Consider the following 22,078-nt stretch of genomic DNA (forward strand, 5'->3'; position numbering starts at 1 on the left):
GCTCGGAAGCCGCCGCGCCTCTGCGCCTCTCTCCCGCCTCCTTTCGCGGCGAGGGGCAGCGGCAGGAGCGCCCCGTCCCCTCATCCGGCTTGCCGCGTATGGGCAGCCCCGCTACCTGCCGTCCTCCCGCTGCGCTCCACCGCGCCGGTCCCGCCCTCCGCGCCGTTGGCTCCGCCCGGCCCGGCCCGCCCCGCCCGCCTGCAGGCACCGCCCGCTGCCCGGAGCGCTGTGCTGGTGCGGGTGCTGGTGCTGGCCCGGTCCGGAGCGCGCTGCCGCTGCCGGGGCCGCGCCTGCTGGCGGCGGGGCATGCGGGCGGCGCGGCGCTGAGCCCACGGCATGGCGGAGAAAGTTTCGGCGGCTTCGGAGCGGGCGCGGGGGACCGGCCACGTCGGCTCCTCTTGCTCCGACTCCTCCTCTGGCTCGGAAACTGTCTCCGAGGAGGGAGAGCCCGGCGGCGGCTGCGGGGTGGCAACGGCCCCCGGCGGGGCGACGGCTGCGGCGGAGCGGGGGAGCCCCGTTGGGCGGGCGGAGGACGGCGCCTTGCTGGAGGAGCGGGATGAGGAGGTGCGCGGGGCCGGGGCGGCGGCTGCTGCTTCTCCGCCTCGGAGCACAGCGGAGCGAGGTGGCGGAGCCCCCCGGGCGGGCAGCGGCGTTGGCCCCGCCGGGGCGCACCGCCCTGGCGTCCGAGTCTCCCCTGCCAAACACGGAGCGTTTCTGGGTCTGTTCCGCCGGCTCTCGTCCTTTTTGACTGACGATATAAGGAGTTGAGGGTTTTTGTATGGAGAGGGTGTTTTGGTTTTGTTTTAGGGAAGCTTCTTTCTTTCTTTTTTTCTTTCTTTGTAGCGTGTCACCTTTGGATAGCGTTGCTCCAAAGCAAACTCATCAATGTCTGAAGGAAGTGATGGGCAAAGCCCCTAAACTACAGAAATCCTCTTGTGAGAGCTGATGACAGGCTTTAGATTATGGAGGAGATCAGTGGGTGATAGATATGTAGCATGATACGCGGATACGCGTGTTGTTCCCTCCGCTTCTGATCTTGCTCTAACAGCACTCTTAAAACGAAACAAACCTCTCAATGTATTACACTGAAGTGACCCTTTTGTGTCTGAGACTTATTTTTGTATTGTGATATTTATTGTTGCATGATTCACACTTCTTAAAGCTATTTCGTGCTGTGACCCCCAGCCATATGCATTGTTTTGATTGCCGCTTTACTTCTCTTCTGTACAGTGTATCGTGTGCCTTACTTGTGCCTTTTGTTGTCATCAACTTTTTAATTTGCTCTTAGGTGGTGTTTATTCTGTGTCTTTATGTGGCTAGATGAGCAAAGGCTTTTTCGGAAAACCTTGAGTTTCTAAGGGAATATCTATTAAGCTGGTTGAAGTTATTTTCAACTAGTTAAGCTGTGGCTGTCAGGAATGTTTCCCTCTGCAGTAATGGCTGGCTGTGTAGCTCCTGTTTTCCTCTCGTTCCCCGACGCCTCCTCGGTTAAATTGATACAACTGTAGGACACCATGGTGAGTTGGAACTAAATATAACTGTCTTCCCCCCCCTCCTTTTTTTTTTTTCTTAAATACTCAAACTTGGACCAGGTTCCTTCCTTTCAACTACGTTAGCCCACAAAAAGTGGAATGCATTTACAGTGAAGTGTGTTTATGATAGAAGTAGAATGAATGTGGATAAATCCACATAATGTTTTACATATTATATATGTATGTTAACTTGCTTTATTCACTAAACTGAGCAGGAGCTCTGTAACTGCTATTAGCATGGACCACAGTGTTAGGTAATTAATATATCCTGCTTCTTGGCAGGTCTGGTGCGTATGGACTTGGGGCTGTGCTTACCACAGCTGTGTGGTGTCTAGATGGTTTGGTGCTCAGTTGGAAAGCCTGCAAAATACCATGTAGAAATAAGCAAAGTCTGTCTGTTCACTTAGCTGAACTCAGAGCCACTGGCAAACCAGTGAGCTTCTGGTAAAGACCGTTTATTTCTGTGTCTGCTTTGGAGACGAATTACAGGCATCTTTTCAGTTGATGGTATGGAGGTGGTAAGCCCCAAAATAACTCAACTTGGAGTTAACTGGAATTTGGAAATTCTGTGTGGGCAATCTGGTACTTCACCTGCAGTTAACAGTGGTAGAAGATAGCAGCATAAACTCATGCTAATATAGTGGGAAAGTTTGCTTAGAATATGCAACCTTATTCACTCCCCTTTATTGCCTTCTACTGATTCCTTCATTACCTGAAACCAGACTTTTTTTTTCTGTGCTATTTTTGTGTTTTGATTTTGCCCATCCTTCCATTTTGATGTAGTCAGTGCTTGCAGCTAAATTTCTGCCTACATGCAGAACCACCTGACAAATACCCCTGTGTAATAATCCTTTTGTGCAAGGACACTGCAATGTATTAGAGTGCAGAAATAAATGAATGCATATTAATTTAAAACCAAGAGAGCATCTATTCACATTGAAACCTTTAAGGGTAGTGGAGAAAGACAAAGTCCAAGATGTATGTAGAGATGATTTTAGGCTTTCTTTATGTGTCCCCTGCTGAAGGTATAACATTGAAAGAAGTGCTTGAAGATTTCACATTGACATCTAACACAATAAATGATATATTTATATAATTTAATATATATATATATATATATATTATTTAACACCTAATATATCATAACACAACTAAATAGGTCCTCTGAGATAATGAAAATGTTGATGTTCACTGCAGTGTTCTGTTACTGTGTTCTTTTAGTTTTATGGATCCCCAGTTCTTGATCCTGCACTTGCAAGTTTCATTTCTCCTCTTGCCCTGTCCTTGTTCCTGTTGCCAACATAGCAGAATTGAATCTGTTGTCACAGCTGTTCAGTATCCTTCAGACAGCAGTGAAACAGCTTGTCCTGCTACCTCTATTGCTACTTTAGCTGTCAGAAAATTCTTCACAACAATGACATATAAAATATTTTCAAACTAAATAGGTAGGTAGTTAGAATCATGCATAATTTCCCATACACATTACTATTTTGTGAGCTATTTCAGTAGAGTTATTCTTCTGTGACATTGTATACAACACACTTGACAACTCTGACTTTTGTCTCCTCTTGGACTCCTTCTTTAGACTAAACAACCCCAGTAGCTTTCATCTTGCCCTGTAGAGTGTGTTTCCAGACATCTGTGCTCATTGCTGTCCTGTGGACTCTTTTCATCTGGTCACATCTGTCTTGAAGCATGATGTAAAAAGGAGGATGTCATACTCAGATTTAGGCCTTGCCAGATATGGTAGGATAGAAAGATTATTTCAGAAGTCTCTCAAGCAGTGCTGTTTTTTATGTAGCCCAGACTGCTAATTTACAGTTTGTGGTCCATTAAGAGTTTTATGTCTTTTTCTGAAGAATGATGTGAACATTTCTCCTCTACCAAAAAGAATGGTTCATCTCTGCAGCTCGATGAAGGAAACTTGATTCTAGTATTTAGAGTAGGTCAGTTTCTCTTATGGTTGGAAATTAAACTGTAGAAGTGAAAGCATGTTCACTCCTCTTCTGAGTATCATGTCTGAAAGAGTTAATTCCTGAAGGCAAACTGCGAAGGGAGTGGTAGGAAGAGAAAGTACATGACTTTTTTTTTTCTTCCCTATTGTCATTACTTCATCCTACTGTTGCATAAACTACACCTTGAAAAAAACCCCAACAGAATAATTGAAGAAAAACAGTCTCATTTCATAAAAGCAAGGAGAAATAGTTTACAAGATTATGACTGTCAGTTGCTGAAGTGTTTTTGCTGTCTTACTCTGAGATGTTAGACACATGAGAATTTAATATGGCTTTAACATTAACTTCATTTGAGAAATGCTTTGCTTCTGGAACATTGTACGTTAAAGTACTGTGGATTCAAGCAAGTTATTTGCTTATGTTCTTCTGAGGTTAGTGGTTAAGTGCTGACAGAGTAGGCAGGATGGGATTTCATGGTGAAAGGCACTCAAGGCAAATGATACATCAATGAAGAGTCACCATCTTCCTAATACAGTAGGGTTGTTTAGATTTTTTAATTACTCCATATTCTCTTCAGAATTTTCTTCATGGGAAAGAATGCTTCCGAGACTGTCAAGGGAGGAATTGAGGCTAGGCAACAGTATGTTTTCCTTTGTAATCAGTCTGATTTTGCTGTCTGTGGTAGTCAATACCTGACTGGCATTATAGGGACAGGGATAAATGCAACCCCACCGCCTCCCCCTCCGAGGTTTTCGCCATATTTCTTTCCGCTGTGTTACTATCTTTTCTACACTGGTTTTCGTTTTGGCAAAAAAGTAACTGAACAGGAAACATGTTTTACGAAATTTACTGAGGCAAATGTTGTCAAATGTCATTGGCTGCTTTAGTTTCTCTCATTCAAAATGTTATACAGCCTTCCAAAAAGTGTGGGGTATACTTTTTTTGATGGTGGCTTCCAAATTTATTCAGTGCTTTACAGTGTAGGTGAACACCCATTTGGTTTAACCTTGTTTCTTAAAAAGGGGTTGAAGACAACCTATGGATTCCTTGCCTACATCAATAATCTCAAGGATCTGAAGGTTAAATCGTATGTCTTGGAGTTGTCTGTCTTTTCCATCTGAGTCAACTGATCTACTGAGAGCTCACCTTTTTACAAACCTTGTCACAGTAACTACACATTGCTTACCAGAGCAGAGTAAGAAGCTGGGAAGGATCAGAATTCTTTCAGAGGGAATAATACTTTGCCATATAGTGCATCTATATTGGTCTGAAATGGATCCAGGAGTTCCTAAAGCTGCCTGTGTCTTCTGAATAAGCATATTATTTTATTATTTTAGATCCTTGATAAAACCTCTCAAACAAAATGACCCCCAAAGGTGCGGGGCGGGGAGACCATGGTATTTTGTTCTCAAATAATTTCATTTCTTGCTCTGTAAATTAAACGTTTGGCAATGAAGTGACTGTTCATGTTTGTAAGAGTTGGGATGTTGTGCAACATGATAAGATTTCTCATGAAAAATGTCCATTGACCGTTGAAGTTGATTACAGTACATTTTCTCCTACTGTCTAGATGGTGTATATCATGTATTAAAAAAGATATCTCACTGCACAGAGGGAGAAGGACAAAAGCTTTCTCTGTTGTGGCTAACTCTTCTTCTGAATCTGCCTTCTTGCTGTTCATGTTGCAATCTGTTACAGCTTCAGAAGAACTGTATGGTGAGAATTAATTACTGGGAAGCTAAGATTTTCATATGAAAGTATTCATAGCAATGTGAAGATGGTGTTAAAGAGTGCATTGCTCTAGAAGCTGCTCTTTCACACATTTGTCCATAAAAGTATGTCCGATAGAGTGCTGCTCTCCCTCCAACATTACAGATCGTCTGCCACATCTTCACCTAAACAGAACGGTAGTGTAGTTTGGGAGAGGGGTGGAAATCAAAATACTTTGGGATAAAGTAAACAGAGTGGAGTGATGGCAGTCTCTGAGTAATGAAGATGGTGGCAGTTCTGCCAAAATGTCACTATGACCTAACTATGAGTAATGTTTCTGTTACCTCTTTCCCTTCCTGCCTCTCCTGCTGTAGAAGTAGCCATGGGACATGCTTTGGACTGTGTGGGAGATACCATAGATTTTTCTTGTAGTTGTTGCAGACCTTCTTGTCTCTGACAGTGATGGATTCTTCACTGTTGTAGCATACCTCTATGACAGAGCTACATAGAGATGAAAAGCCCAGTTGCTAGAATAGATCTTTAAAGGTGCATGCTAATATGTACCCTTATTATCTCAGAAATACTCTGCGACATGAAGAGACACATGGTTGAGGTCTTAATCTAGTACAGCCATGTGCTGTTGCCTGAGGTTTGAGATTATCTGTTCAGTAGTACTGTTTGCAGCTCTCGAGATTTCCTTTTCAGAAATTGGGTGGGTATTAATAAGCCTATAACCAGAGCATCTGTCTTTTTTCTCACTTGGAATAAGTGAGACCTGAAGAAGTGGAGTCATACATTGAGTTGCATATGTAGTTTTATGTACCAGAGCTATTTAGATACTAAAATCCTTCTGGAGAGAGGTGGTTGAGGACCTGATAATAAAGTCTTCAAAATCTGAACGGATTTGCAAAAATGGCTGAGGGGCCCTTTTGTGCCTTTTAGGCTTTACAAACTGGATGACAGTCCTGAGGCTTATCTTCAGGATCCCTTAGTCAATGAAATGTAAAGAAACATCTCTCCTGCAAAGCTGCAACTCTGTAGATGTAGAGCCTAAGTCCAGTGTAGTCTGCTGCCTTTGACAGTGTTTGGGCCAGATATAAGCTGCTTTGAACTGAATGTTGGTAAACATAACAATGTGGAGTTACTCTTGTACTGTGAGGAAGTTCTGTATGATGGGCTGCTTTGTTAGCAGTAACAGCTCCCGTAAAATTGAGTTTACACAGAGGGATAAGACAATGAAGATCCTTGAGCTAGCACACTGAGCAGCTAGGTAGCCTTTTATGGCAACATTTCCTGTAAAAGGGAAACTTGCATCTTGGTTTTGTTGAAAATTATACATTCTCTCCTCCACTCTGAAAACACAACTGTGCTCAAAGATGGCTATATTGAATCATAAATACCTATCAAATACTTGGTTTCTGATCTTGCAGTTTGTGTTGCAGCGAGCTGGCTGATATTAACCAGCAGTTCTCCTCTGTACAAGGCATGAGAAAAAGATAAGTTATCCTTTTTTTAGAGGCAAAAATCTGAAATGCAGAATTGGAGGACTTAGGAAATGGGCCTAGATGACTCTGAGAAGATTAGCAATGTGAATTGAGTCCTTAAAGTTTTCTATTACACCTTTCTGAAGCAAAATTGTTCTGACAGCAGGCTGAAGGTTTTGTCTCATGCCCATTATGACAAATCAGATGCCTCTAAGAACTTTGGTAACACAAGGTCTTTCTATTCTGCTGCTGGATTGGAAACTGACCTCTTTGGGCTTTGTCTTAAGACAAATACCAGTCTTTTATCAGCTTGATAAGTAAAGGAGGAAAGGATGAAGATTATTTTTTTTTGTTTTGTTTCTGGTTGGGTGATGGGACTTTATTGTTTGATTTTGTTTAGTTCTGTTTTCTTAATTGATATGGTACCAAGCTCAGCAGCATTCTAGCTTGTGTTGGGAGCTTCTCAATGTGATTGTGTCACCAGCAGTACTGTGCCATTGCTAGGCACCTTTAAAAACAGTGATGTGAGCTTGAAATATTCTGCAGTCAGGCACACAACCCCTACTCCCCATTTTTATCATATGTTGCTTCAGCCTTCAGATTTGTGTTGGGGGTTTTTTCAATTCTTCTCTTGCAGGTGTAAATTATTTCTAAACGTTTTACTAGTTGGGTGGTATTGGGTTTTAAGATATATGACTTACGAGAGACTGGTGCTTAAAGTCATAAAATGCTAGTGGCTCTTTTTGCTGTGATAGAAGGGCAGCAAAAAAAAGGTATTTCGAGGGCAAGGTAGCTGAAAAGATGAGAAACAGGGGAAGGTGGTGGCAAATGAGCTATGCTTTGAAATCTAGGCATGAACCTAGTTTACCTTTTGGTTTACAGAGCCAAGTGAAGTTTTACTTCTTATCTGAAATGGATGCTCTTGTCGAACTTTCCAGATGAAAGATTGTCCAGCTCCAGCTGGGGAACAGTGGAATGAATACCTTGCGCTCCTGTACAAATGAAACTAAGCTGATGAATTTGTGTTGTTTTGAAGTGAACTACAAATGTATCAAGGGTTAAAGCTCAAGCATTTAGCTGTATAAACACCCTGGTTTTCCTTGCCACAGGTTTCTTTACTGAATACCTTAAATTTCAAGTGACAACTGAGGATGAATGCAAGATTTTTTTCTTAACCAATAACATGTACATTCTTGAAGTAGAAAAAGAAGAAGGTTTTTTTCTGCTTTTCAGATCAAACAGCTCTGGAAGTGACTTTCAGGAGAAGCAAAAAAACCCCAAACAACCACATGCAAACTGCAAAAAACATATTCCAAAATTACTATGTGTGTATTAAAATAACTGCGTATAGCATGGCAACTTGTGTAGCCAGGAAAGAGGAATGCACTGTTGCCTGCCATAGAAACATCTGTATTAGACACATTCTACAGTGTTTTATTGTAACAACTGTGTGTATCTCAGCATTTTCTTTTTATATTTATATATTTTTAATTCTAGAGGGCTGTGCTTGTATCCTGAGCGACAGACTTCCTTTGTGTGGCCATACTGCCATGCTAGTGGGACTGTATAATTAATTGCACCTGGACTGTTAATGATCCCATTGTTTTTAATAGCCATGCAAACCTGAGGAGGAGAGCTGGGGGTGAGTGGAGCAGATGAACTGCTGCACTAAACTGCTAATTTGATTTTCATTGTTACCTCAGAAAACTTTTACTAGAGTGTAATAATGCTATAGCTATGGCTCAGTGGATGCTATCATTGTAAAGCTGTTATTCAGGCCATATAACAAAAATGTCTCAGGTGACTTTCCTGCTATGTTTCAGGTTTTGTACCTAGTACAGGACAGGGAAGGGCAGGGCAAATTGTTATATTAATTGATATGTTTTATTATGGACTAGCTAACAATAGATTGTTTACAAAAGGTCACAGTGAAGTCTTTTAGCTCAATTGGGTCTGTATAGTTATGATGAGTAGATGGGCTGTTGTAAAGCTTCTGGATGTGTTTTAACTTGTTATAAGTGGTTTCTTCCCCTTCCCATTTGTCCAAATACTGGTGGTGTTAACATATTACCCCCGTGAAGGACATATTCCAAAGTTAAAGATGTCAATGATTTCTTTGGAGCAGCTCTGCAACAAGCAGAATACTGCATAATGAATTGACTGTACATACATTTAGAAAATGTGGTTCTAAGTTACAGGCTGATTACAGTTAAGCAGCAAGGAGGTTACCTTGGGCATGTGACTTACTCATCATTGAGGAGCAGTGACAGTTATTGGCTTTCTTGAGTTTAACTGAGTTCTCGAGTTTACTCAACTACAGACCGTGTATTGGAATTATGATGTGGGCTTAGTGTTGCTGAATTATGCAGAGGGGATGTATATTTACCTGCATTCACTATGTGTTAAGGTAGTTGCATAGAGCTATTTAAAAAATGTGTAGATGTAGTACTTAGGGATGTGGTTTAGTGGTACACTTGACAGGCTGGGTTAATGGTTGGACTTGACGATCTTAAAGGTCTTTTCCGACTACAATGATTCTATGGTTCCATGAAAGACAACATGAATTAAAGAATATCACAGAATCACAGAATATGCTGAGTTGGAGGGGACCTCCGAAGACCATCGAGTCCAGTTCCTGGTCCTGCACAGGATCATTCCCAAGAGTCACACCATGTGCCTGAGAGTATTGTCCAAATGCTACTTGAACTCTGTCAGGCTTGGTGCTGTGACCACTGCCTTGGGGATCCTGTTCCAGTGCCCAGCCACCCTCTGGGTGAAAAAACCTCTTCCTAATATCCAACCTAGGCCTTCCATGACACAACTTCATGCCATTCCCTCAGGTCCTGTCACTGGTCACCACACGGAAGAGATCAGTGCCTGCCCCTCCTCTTCCCTTCATGAGAAAGTTACAACTGCAATGAAGTCTCCCTTCAGTTTCTTCTCCAGGCTGACCAGACCAAGTGCCCTCAGCTGCTCCTCATACAGCTTCCCCTCAAGGACCTTCACCATCTTTACTGCCCTCCTTTGGACACTCTCTAAGAGCTTCATATCTTATATTGCACCCAAAACCACACACAATGTTCAAGGTGAGGCAGCCCAAGTGCAGAGTAGAGCGGGAAAATCCCCTCCTTGACCAGCTGGTGATGCTGTACCTGATGTCCCCCCAGACACGGCTGGCCCTCCTGGCTGCCAGGTCACTGCTGACTCAGATTCAACTTGCCGTCCCCCAGGACCACCCAGGTCCCTTTACATGGCACTGCTTCCCAGCCTCTCATACCCCAGTCTGTACAGTCAGTGCTTCCCCCATCCCAGGTGCAGAATCCAGCACTTTCCCTTGTTTAACTTCATATGGTTGGTGATTGCCCAGCCCTCTGATTTGTCCAGGTCTCTTCAGGGCCTCCCTGCCTTCCAGGGAGTCAACAGCTCCTCTGATATCCACAGTGATTTACAATACTGTCACTATGCTGAGTATTACCTTCCCTTCTGAGAAGTGCTTTTGTGGACTGCCCAAACTCAGCAAGCATAGTTTTAAGCTCTCATCGGAGGTGATAACTAGTGACTGATGATTGAAGCAGCTGAAACTTTAAAAGTTACATTAAGACAGTAGTGGTCCTACAATACAGTAGGGTAAAGATATGAGGAGAGAAGGATGAAGAGAGAGATTAGGTTAAGGTGCAGTGAGATGCGCTAGGGGAAAACATTCTCCATATTGTTCAATAAACTTTATGCTTCTGTTACTTGTTAACAGGATGGCTGGACACAAACTGAAGAAAGTAATATGTTAAAAATATGCAAAAACTTAAAAGGCACACCATCAGGTGCTTTAGGTGTAAGCTTCTTTGAGAGTGAGGAAAAATACATAGGAACTTCGGTATGTTGTAGGCACTCAAACAGCAGGGAGGTGCAAACCCTGCTGTTACAGCCCTGCATTACCTCACCTGAGTGCTGCCCAAGAGAGCAGCTGTGCCAGAAACCGTGGCATTGTACCTTGTGCACAACAGACGAATAGCTTTGCACTTACACATGCCCTGGTGACTTACAAGCAGGTAGAGACAGGTTTTATAGCAGTAGGAGCTAAAGCACCTTCATTCCAGCTGTGCTTTCACAATAAGACTCTCATAAATAGTATGTTTTTTTGACATGGCAATTTAATTAAGAAAAAGTGAATTGCAGAAACTGCAGATGACAAATATAATAAGTCATAGATCTGTCAGTGGAAGACAGACAGAATTGGAATTAGCAAACTAAACATTTTTGAGGACCTAGGCTTTAATCCAGGACAAGTTGGGAGTGTACTAGGGTCTTGCCTATATCTGGTTGCAGTTAATGAAATCTTCCATGTTTTTTTATTTTCTTTAAAACAAATGAAACTCCCTGCTGCTATTGTAAAAAAATATTTTAATGCTAGTGATCTACTTGTTACTAATGCCTTTCCTTTAATTCTTTCCTTTTGACAGCTTTAATGGATTGTGTTGCAGAAAAGTTATTTTGACACTAAAACTTCATGGGTACAGCTTCTGGAAAAAGGATCTTATAGTTGTCTAATGAGCCTTACATGGTGATAGATTTTTTGCAGAAATCTTGTTCCTATAAAGCAAATGAGGAAACAGAAAGAACCTTGCTTACATAAGGAAGTACCACTAAGCAAGGGGAATGAATTTGAGGTGTGAGAAATGTTGAGGACAGCGTTAACACTGTATGTGTTTTGGAGCAAATGACTTCAGATCAACGCTAGCCGGATCCGAAGGGCTGGTGACCTGATATACTGCTGGTTGTACAGGAGCTGGATAAGCCTGAGAGATTGTTAGAAGCTGGTGCCTCGGTGACTTGGCTATTGGTAGTGTTGCACCTGGATCAGCCTTGTTTAGCCACCTGAAGTTTGTGGTTGATGTCTGGCCAAGTTTTTCTAATAAATATTGTGCTTCGGGCAGCAGTTGATTAATTGACACTTTTTTCTGCATAAGCTTAAATTGAATGTGTTTGCAAGAGCTGCCCTTTCAGCTCTGGTTACACTGTAAACACCAAATAATTTCAGTTGAAATTTCTGACTGGGTGTGGTGTTTTTCATTCGTTGTTGCTGCCTCTGTCCTCATTGGTTATTGTTGAGGTAATGTGCTTTGATGAGAGAATTAATAGTTGGCTGGTGTGTTAATCCCTTCTGTTTAGATTTGAGTTTGGTAATCCACCTCCTAATGTCTTGCCTAAGTTTCTGTCTGCATTAATTTTTTTGAATAGGGACTTTCTTCCTACATGGGGTTGGCTTTGGAAACTTCTTCCCTATGTTTAGGTAAAGTTGCTTTTAAATAGATTTACCCATCTCCTAGGAAAGAAAGCAATACTACTATAAATTATTTTAATCCTTAAAGATGCTTTAAGTACATAAACAAACATGGAAAAATACATAGTCTTCTCTGTACTTTAGTGGGTTTGGACAGGTAGAATGGCTTGGTCTGTTTTCACCTCTGATGGTACTGTTAACAGATGCCTCCTGCAGTTTGGTGTAGATAACCGCACAATGTCTCTGCTTGTTCAGATAGTATCCAAGTAAAGCCAGTTAAGCTGCTTCAATAAACCTGTGGGCAAAAGACATTCCCATAACAATATATGTTTGTTTACTGTAGTTGTAAAGCTAGATCCTAAGATTTGAGAACTGCTGAAACCACACAGTTCTAGTGCATGCGTGTAGGAGATACTTGGTCTTCAGTGGCTTAATGATTCTTATATACTAGAAACCTTCAGAATAAGCTTTGTTGTTTTTGTTATTACAGAGCATATATTGATAGATCTTGTACATAAAAATGTATGATATCGCTGTATTCATTTCCATTAGTGCTGGATGATTATAACTCTTCTCTTCCTGCAAGATTTTTATTAAGCATAAACATACACCTTAGAGATCCAAATAATGGAAGTAAAAGTGGCAGTAAGGGGGAAATGACTTAGAAGTTTTATGCTACAGACATAGCATTTAAAATAATTCTGGTGACTGCATTTGCACAAAATGTAGTAGAAGGCCTTCTGAGGTTTGAGTGATGTCCTATACATTGCTGATTGCTTCGGCACAGCTCCTGAGTGTTTGGATTTGTAGCTCAGCACTGTACAATTAACCACTAAAGTACTTGGAGACCTTTTACAATGAGACTTTATCAAAACTATCAGTCTGGTTTATTTTATTGTGCTTGTCATGCATGCTTAAGTGTTCTTGCTTATTGGTTGTTACTTGTTTCTTTGTGGTTAAGGGGACACAAAATGTAAAGTCATGTAAAATGGCATGAGGTAAAGCCAGTGTTGGATGGAGGTAACATAGGTGAGTTGAGACTTCATTGCTTGACTCTTGGTTAGACATAGATGTAATGCTGCTATTTTTGAGGCTTCCTAGGATCTTGCTGAAATCAAAGTTCTTTTTTTCCTTTCTGCTTTCCTGTCCTGTGCTGTTAGTGACTGAAGGAGTGTCTTTGCAGAGTTTGATCTTGATGGCTGCAGGCATGATTTGCTGTATGTGCCTGTAAATAAAAATAAAAATCTTTCTTGCCTGGCAAAATGGCAAGCTGTCTGTCTTCGTTGTCTCTCTAAAGCTGGAATACACATTTGGGGCTCATGAACTCCAGCATAAATCCATTGTATTCAGTGAGCTTCAGTAAGGACATGAAGTCCTCCTTCTCAGGTGCTGTGGTTTCCCTTCAAAAAGTGCAGTGGTACTGGGTATGGGTGGCCAAGTGGTGGCAGCGGTGGGCTGCAGAGGTCCCCTCTGTAATGAGCAGGGCGAAAGTGTGAGGACAAAGGAGTAGCAAAGAGGAGCTGTTACAGAAAAACTCCAGTGCCATTCCCAATTCCCTTCACTGCTTGGGTGGAAAAATGCAGAGGAGTTGGAAATGAAGGAGTGAAGTTGAGCTTTAGAAAAGGTAAGAGTTGCTTTTAATTACTCTTTGTTTCTCATGAGCCAGCTGTCTTTTAATTTGGAATAAATTAAATTAATTACCCCCAAGTTGAACTTACTTTGTCTATGATGGTAATTGGTAAGGAATCTCTTTGTATTTTGACTCATGAACTTCTCCAACTTATTTTCTCCCCTGTCTTGTTGAGGAGGGGAGTGAGGGAATGGCTGGGTGAGTGGCTGGCAGCTGGCCAAGGCCTCCACGGTTTATGTATATATTGCATTCAAAAACTCTCTAAAAGGAAATTGCCTGAAAAACTGTTGTTACATGCGTTTAGGTAGATGTAGTTCCATGCACTTTCGGGTGATACAGGCTGGCAGCTGAAGCCCTGCTCAGTTTGCAAATATGTGTACTTTTTTTTCTTTCCTGAATGCAACTCTATAAGCTCTTGATGGGTTTACAGTTAAATGCATTTAACACTTCAAACCTCACCTTTTGTAACCAATGCTGGGCTCTTGGCTTCCCAGCTGTAAACTTAATTCTTCTCTGAATGTGCCTAGTGGTCTTGCTACATAACAGTGCCAAGAAAGTACTTCAAACTTGTGGTAATATCTGCATATCTTATGAAGAGGAGTAAAGTTGAAACAAGGCAATGTCTTGTCTGTGGAGCTGTTGGAAGTGGCCGTTGATGTTGGTTTCTGAATGATCCCATTACTGCCATTGAAACATGGAGTGTTTTGTTGTTTGCAATAGTTATGTTGCTGCCTCCTCTAGGAAAGAGCTGTGCACGATTTCTTTATGAAACAGTATTTTTAGAAAGTCACCTAAGGTACCTGTAAAATGTTTTTCTATCTTTCTCCCCCCACCCTTCAAGTCCCTGACTGTATATGGGGAAGTGGGTACGGCTGTTGCTGCGTTCTGTAGAGCTGAACATAAGTGGGTTCAGGTATGGGACTTTCTAACAGCTATTCCTGTAGCACTACAAGGTATGTATGTCTGTCAGTTATCCTCTTGTAAGAAGAAAAGTCTGGCATTTGAAAACTACTAAGTGTAAACAGTGACAGTGATACAGATTTCATAACAGAGTGTTACCCTTGAACTGGGTGCATCTCCAAAGTGAGATGCACTTTTAATGTGGGAAAAAGTAAGACTATTCTATTTTATTTAGGGAGAAGATCTAGTAGTACTATGGATAAGGTGGAATAAATGAGAGCTTTAAAAAATTTGATTATCTGTCACAATCTCCTAGTTATTACCGCAACTTCACTGCTGACTGTTGGTTTGTCTAGGTAAAAGTATAACTTCCTTTTCTGCTACATAGTTAGCTTAGTAAATGAGGTCAGTTGGGAGTTCTTTAAAAATCAAATCAGTATTTTTATTTTTTATTTTAACATACTTTTGAAAAATCGTTGAATTTGTCTAAGGTGGATGTTATACGTATCTTTAGAGTAGGAGTATGTGGCAGGGGAACATAGCATTAATTATAACTTTTTTTGACAGTATTTTTAGCTTTATAAAGAAAGATTGCCAGAATAAGTCTTTAATGACAAAAGTTGAGGGTTTGCCTGTTGTGAAGCTGGATTTGCTGGTCATCTTACTGCCAAGGATTTAAAACTTTTTGGTTGTCTTAACTCAATCAGCCTCATTAATGGCATATGAGTTTAGGATTTGAGTTGTGTGGAGATCAGAATCATACTGTAACTTTATATGGAAGATTAAGAATGCCATGACTAATTGGGTTAAGGTATTTTTTTTCTCCCAGTGTGTGCTCTCAGGAAAAGTACAAGTCAGCCATCTATTTTTCCATTGTTATCTTGATTATAAAGTGGCTTTCTGCAGGTGGGCAAGGGCAGGTTTGAAAGAATATTGCAGTGGTATGCTAACGAAACTGCCCTGTGGGACTGGTGTGAGGCTGTCTGTGGTGGTGTGCAGCATGCTGGCCTGAGGTTGTCCAGTTTGATGACTCCATTCTGTGTTCACGTGGCATGATGAATACATGCAGCCATGCACCTGGAGTTGTGATTTGCTGCCTTCAGTTTCTTACTCTGTGCCTGGCTGCAGCCTGGAGCAGTTACTAGCGTGGCTGATTTATCAGCTGTGTTACAGCCCTAGTATAGGTTTAAGGCTGTAAGAATTGGTTTTGTAGAGATGGATTTTTCTTTCCCTGTTATTTTTAGTTTATTTTCTCCACACTAGTTGTTGCTACTTTTCTCTTGTGTGGCTGGTAGTTCTTGCCTTAATTCAGCCACCAATGCTTGTTTTCTTAGGTGAATGATGTAAGCTTTTTTCTAAGCAATAGTATTCTTTTAATGATGTTTCAGTTCCAGAGATGCTGAAGTTTGTTATCTTCATTCAAAAGATACTGTACAGGTGAAGAGGTAAGTACTTTTTACAGGTAAAGCAAGAGATATTTTGACTAACTAAAAACAAAGAGGAAAAAATTAATTGGCTTAATTGCATTGACCTAATTTAGTGATTTCCATGGAACATGGCTAGTTTAGCTGCTATGTCAGTAGAAATTCTTAGATACATACTCATAATCTAGATTTTTGACTGGGAGAAGCACTGGTGCTAGCAGACTTAACTGCTTTCAAACTATTTAAACCTGTGAGTCTGTGTGGTTGTATGAGCTACCTGAAAAAAAAAAAGAAATATGGGAGTCTGGAAAGGGTTGTGGGTTTAGCTTTTTTTGGTTTGTTTGGTTTTGTTTTTTTTTTCTGGTTAATTTTTGGAGCCATCTTGTGAACTGTATGATTACTTTTCAGAATGTGGATTAGCGTATTACCTCCGTATTAGTCATTTTGTCTGCTAAAGAGCTGCCATGCATAGAAGTCTTTTTATAGTGACATTATGCTTCTAGTGAGACCTTGTTCATTCTCACAGTCTGAATCAAAACACTTTCTCCTCTCTGCCTAGCAGTGGTTTTGTGTGTAGACCAAGGAGGAATGCATTTATTATCTATATTCACTATGCTACCAGAGGATGATGAATTTTGAATGCAAGTCAGTCCAGTTCTTGATAACAATATAGACATTGAAATCTCTGCTGCTGTTTTTTTCCTTTGACAAGTTATGCTTTCATTGAAAATAGGGCATAGGAGAGTAAAGGAAGCTAGTGGTAAAATTTTGCTGACAGTTGATAACTATTTTTCTTCAGTTAATGCAGCTAAGGAAGGCTCCTGGGAGAAGGGCCAGTTGGTGCTAATGTCTATATGCAACATCCCTTTTTAGCATACCACTGTCTTGTTACTGTAAGGATATGCTGTTATCAAGAGTAGGAATGATGTATTGTTAAAAAAGTGTCTGCACTAAAAACCTACTGCATGAATAGTATTATGCTGGCCTTAAATAGTGGCAATGGTGGGCTGCTCCTTCAAAAATCTGTTGAAGAAACCTTTGCTACTGATGATTATCAGTACTCTGGTGTAGCTGCTATTTTGGTTTTCAGTTACTTGAAGAGATTTACTATTGTCACTGTATTTTGACTGCCGTAATTAAAGAGAAGAGGGGAAAAATATGTCTATATTGTGTGACCTAACTGAAGAATTCCAGAAATTCTCCTGCAAGGGTTGTTGGCTGGGCATCTGTGCAGTGACCTCAAGACTGTCAGAAAAAAATGAAAAGCAGTTTGATGAACAGTTTTATCTGTTCAAGCTGGTTTTAGTTGAAGAAACATGTTGGTTATTTGAGGTGTTGGGCATCTGTCAAGCCAACAGCTGAATGGAAGAGCTTTCTACAAACCTCTCTTTTACATTGCAAAGAGAATACCTGTAAAAGCAGAAGCAGAAAAAAAGGAGACCATTTACAAAATTTCTGAGTTCTCAGACTGATTACCCTGTCAAATTTAGTCTCTCTCTTTGAGGAGGTATATTGATGTCCGTTGACTTAGCTTGTGCTTTTCTTCCTTATCTGTCTGTTCTCTGCTTGCCCGAACACATTAGTTTTCTTTTTTAGTTGTCTTTGTTCAGTATCCTCAGAACAAGACTTGGCCAGTGTGTATGTCACCTGAAGTTTTGGACAGTGGTACTTGTTTCCTTATATGCACAGTAAAGGGAAGTGTATGGCTGTATGTGGAACACATGTTTCAGCATTGCTGTTTATCTAACATGTAGTAAGTGCACCAGGTTAACAGTGGGGCCAGACTGCTATTTGTGCAAACATGTACTATCTGTTCTACACCTAGTGCTAACCTCTTTTCATAAAGCACTTAGTGATGTGCAGCAGATGGAAAAGATTCTTGGGTGTTCATATGCATGACCGGCTAATGGAACAGTGATATTCCTGGAATAAAACTGGCTTATCCATTTGCTGCTGGTTAAGTGTTCAGGTTGTCTCTTGCTTGACCACAGTTGAGAATTTCTAAAATAAATGAATACTGGAAATTGAAAAGCCTTGGGACAGTTCCTAACCTACCATTACCTAGGAGAGAACTGAGCCAAATTACAGTGTTACGGATTTCTCTCAATAATCAAGCCACTTTATCTGAGACACTGTGGTTTGGATTGTCTGTCCCTGGGTGAAATGCTGATTGACTCGAAAATTGAAGATATTTCAAGGGTGATCAGGGCAGCTGGGTTCAGAAAAGTGAACAAAAAAGGATCATCTTTAATCTCCCTTATCTTTACAACAAGGCTATTGTGAATGCTGCTTAGAAATTCAAGTTCAGGTTTTGGAGGGCTCATGAACACATCTGAAAATCCAGGAGTTAGGAAACATGATTAATCTGTGTATAGCATCCCACTGTTTCATTTTAAGATATGTCAGTCTGTATATCCTGCTAGATGAAACCACTGTGGTGGACTCTCTCTGATAGGGAGGAAGTTGAGCTATGGACAGCCAGTCATTAGCATGTCATTAACCTACCCTCTGACAGTAATGGTGATGGCCCAGCATGGCCAGGCTACTACTTAATGTCCTTAAAGGTCATGAAATCTGTACTGGATACTCAATTTCTCTGCCTGTGTGTGTTGGAGAGGTGTGTGATAAACTTGCAGGACTCTGGGCCTGCTTTCCACTGGCTTCCTTTCTACAGGCAGAAACTGTATTACATGTACTCTCCTACTGATGTTGTTCATTACAGCCTGCTACAGACTCCGGTGTGGATTTCTGTTCACCTTTCAAACTTCTCCCATGATTAGAAACTTCATTCAGACTTAGTAACATCCTAAACTGATACGCAGGGATTTTGAGTCAGGATTTGACTATATGCTTTAGATCAAGTAGATTATTCTAGTACAGGCATCAGGTTGGTATTGGATCAGTGAAGAAGCAACTGATTTTTAAATGCTGTAAGGGCTTTAAACTGAAAGCCTGTAAACATGCATAGACATGGCTGCTGAGAAGACTTGATCCCATGTGACCCTATGAAGCAGTTTATGCTGACAAGATTTTAAAGCCATACTTTCCTTTTATACTGGGGTAGAAGAAGGTCAAGAAAGCATGGTTATAATCCAGTAATCTGTTTTGTAAGAGACAAAAGTTACCAAAATATCTTTTAAAATATTTGTCTAGCTTAATTGAAAGGCTGTAGAAAATGATGTGATTTGCTACTTTTAGTTTTCCCTGTCTGTTTTGATGACACACTACACTAGATTGCTGTTGAATATTCTAAGCCATTGTAGTTGTTGCCATATTGCATCTGCCTATGAGGAATTTGTTTGATCATTAAGTCACTGAGGATAAAACTATGCTCTATTTTTTTATTATTTTTGAAGTAAATGATTTCGAAGCCGAAGTGTTTCAAGGTATGCTGCTAGTGGCAGGCTTCTCAAACGTGGCATTGACAGCATTAAAATGTTCTTTTAAAGCCTTAAGAGCAGGCATCAGTAAGACTTCAGTCTTGCACCATTAATTATCTGTTTAGACCTTGAATTTCCACAACTGCGAGAAACTCAGTGTTTTTGTTTTTACTTCCCCCTCTTACAATGTTATGCTCTTCTATGTTATGTTGTTAGGAAGTTAAAATTTGATGAAAAGGTTTGTAGATATTCACTAGGCGATGAGTTACTTGGAAAAGATGATATGTAGGTTTTGGGCACTGAGGAACAGTTCAGTCCAGAGTCTGCAGTATATATGTAAGAATCCTGCAGGCAGTGTAACCAAAAGGAAGAGAACTGGATTACCTGCATGGTGGATTACACATTATAGGTGAACAAAGGCAGGGGATCTGGGAGCTCCTGTTAACAGCAAGTATTTAGACTCTGTTTTAAGATGTGCAAATTTTGAGCTGCAACACTTGAATATTGGCTTTTCTTGATCTGACAAGTTGAAGTTCACACTTTGTTGATCTCTTTGCAGCAGCATGTGACACCAGAAGTGTCATGACCACTTTGTTAACAGATTTTTGTTCTTCAGTTAGAAAAAAATATGGATAATTCAAGTGATGCAACCACACAAACATGCTCCCTCTCTTGCTGATTAATGTCAAAAGGTAAATTGGTTGTCCTATTTCTTTTTGCATTCTATGTCAACTTTTAATGATTTGTTAGCTATTATAGTGTTAGAATTAATGATTACATGTGTTGCACACATGCCTTGTATTTAATGTTAGGAAACAGTGTATGTTTGATATAAAAGAAAGCTAAATCCACATATAGGAAGCTGTATGTATTCAAAGTTAAATTAGAAGATTGTTTCCCTGGTGTTGAGTAACATATGGATAGATGAGATGAATTTTTTTTATGTTGATTTTTTAGTAACCACTCAGTGTATTTGCCATTCTAATGATGGGAGGCCTAATAGGGGGAAGACGACAATAGAAAAACAATACTATGAAGAAAGAAACTTACTGAGATTTCAATGTGATAAGGCTGGGTATCCAGGAACAGGTAGAAGAAGTACAGAAGCATGCAGTTTTAGTAAAGTGATGCAGTTTACTTGTCTCAGGGACTTCTAAGGTCTTTAACCTGCTATTCAACAGGCATCTCCTTGCTTCACTGGTTGGATGCTTCTCCAAAGCAGTTAAATGTTATTTGCATATTTTTGTAACCTGTTTATAAGTGTATTTATGGGTTAACCATTTAATTTTTAAGCAGGCTGTAACTCTACATTAACAAGCATAGAGCTGTTTTAAATTGAGATATTCTAATGGCCTGAAAAAGTAATGCTTCTAGTGTAGTAGGCAACTGATCCTTCCTAATATAGCAGAAGCTATGATCAATAGATTTGATTTGAAATTATATCCACTTGACCACTGTGTAGGAGAAAATATGGTCACATCACAGAAATAATTGCTGTGAATGCTTATGTATTGTACTGCAAGGCAACACTGGATCAGACACCTGAGAGAAAGAGATCAAGCGTAATATGCCTAGGTAATATATAACATAGCTTTTCACTGAATAGAACAGTATGTAATAAATAAGGTAAAGATGAGAGCTCGTCAAATAATTTTGTCAGAAGCCTTTTTGTCGGCCATGTAAGAGTTTGGCTTGTGGTTTGGTTCTTTTTCCAATTTTTGCAGATTCACACAGAAAACATAATAGTAGAAAGCAGAACTTTAACAGTTTTGTACTTGCAATGTCTCTGCTGCTGATCTGGCAGTATAAATGGAAAATAAACTCTCTGAGACCTCTCTGCTTTAAATTTATGTAGTCCCAACTTGATTCAATTCTCCCCCTGCTCCCAAATGAATTTGTAACAGCAGATGTTTAGCCTGGGTCTTCATAATTGAGATGTATTGTTGCACATGCCTTGTGAGACGGTTTTGTAGTAAAAGTGTAGTGGCACTTGATTATACCACTTGTGAAAGTCTTTGTCAGATAATTTGCTTCACTTCAACTTTTTTTAAAAAATTGAGTTCTCACATAGTGAAATATTAAAGTATAAATTAAGATTTTTACTGTATTTTTTCAGGACGTACAGTCTGATCTGTGTTGAGTTGTGCATTTGAGACTCTGATTTTAGAATAGTGCGTTGTCACAGTTTTGGCCTACCTTTTTACCAACCCTGGACTGGCCCCCTTTCCCCCTCCCAGAACTTTCCCAGCAAAGGAAGGGAAAGAAACTGAAAAGAAACGAACTCAAAAGAAACTGAACTGAATAAAAATAATAAATTACATTTTTCTAACATTTACAACCACACTGTATATACACAGTACGTAGGATCCCACCCCCAGGGGAAAGGGAAAAGGGGACTGATCAACCAGAAAATTGAGAAGAAAACAAAACCAAACCAAAAGAAACAAATGAATCAGACAAACACAATTAAAAACCTCAAGGAAGGGGAACAAGCATGAAACAATCTCACCCAGGACAGGAGAACCACCAACAACCCGAGGGATCAGACTCCAGCCTCCCACCAGCTCCCTGGCCAAGGAAGGAAAGCACCAACTACTCCTCCCCCTGCTATGTGGAAGACACGTGTGGAATACTTGTAACTTCCTTAGATACGATGGTTACTGAGGAAGCCATGGGTCAAACCATTACATGTGTTAACGTTGCTTTTTAGATACTTTTTAGGATTTCTATTAACACACTTGTAGAAGTTGTTAGAGTAATTAGAAGTAGCTGAATCTCTTAACAT

General features: G+C 40.5%; 1 protein-coding gene across 2 annotated transcripts in view; it reads left to right on the top strand.

The window, feature by feature from the left end:
• Positions 1-232: 232 nt before the first annotated feature.
• The window catches only part of MAST4 (microtubule associated serine/threonine kinase family member 4), a 301,151-nt gene continuing 279,305 nt past the window's right edge, over positions 233-22,078 (top strand). For both annotated transcript variants that reach the window (XM_071581454.1, XM_071581455.1), the window contains exon 1: positions 233-564. In XM_071581454.1, coding sequence (XP_071437555.1) covers positions 337-564 — 228 coding nt within the window. In that variant the 5' untranslated portion in view covers positions 233-336. The remainder of the gene's footprint in view (positions 565-22,078) is intronic.

The sequence above is a fragment of the Pithys albifrons genome, chromosome Z (assembly GCF_047495875.1).
Source record: "Pithys albifrons albifrons isolate INPA30051 chromosome Z, PitAlb_v1, whole genome shotgun sequence".
Taxonomy (NCBI): Eukaryota; Metazoa; Chordata; class Aves; order Passeriformes; family Thamnophilidae; genus Pithys; species Pithys albifrons.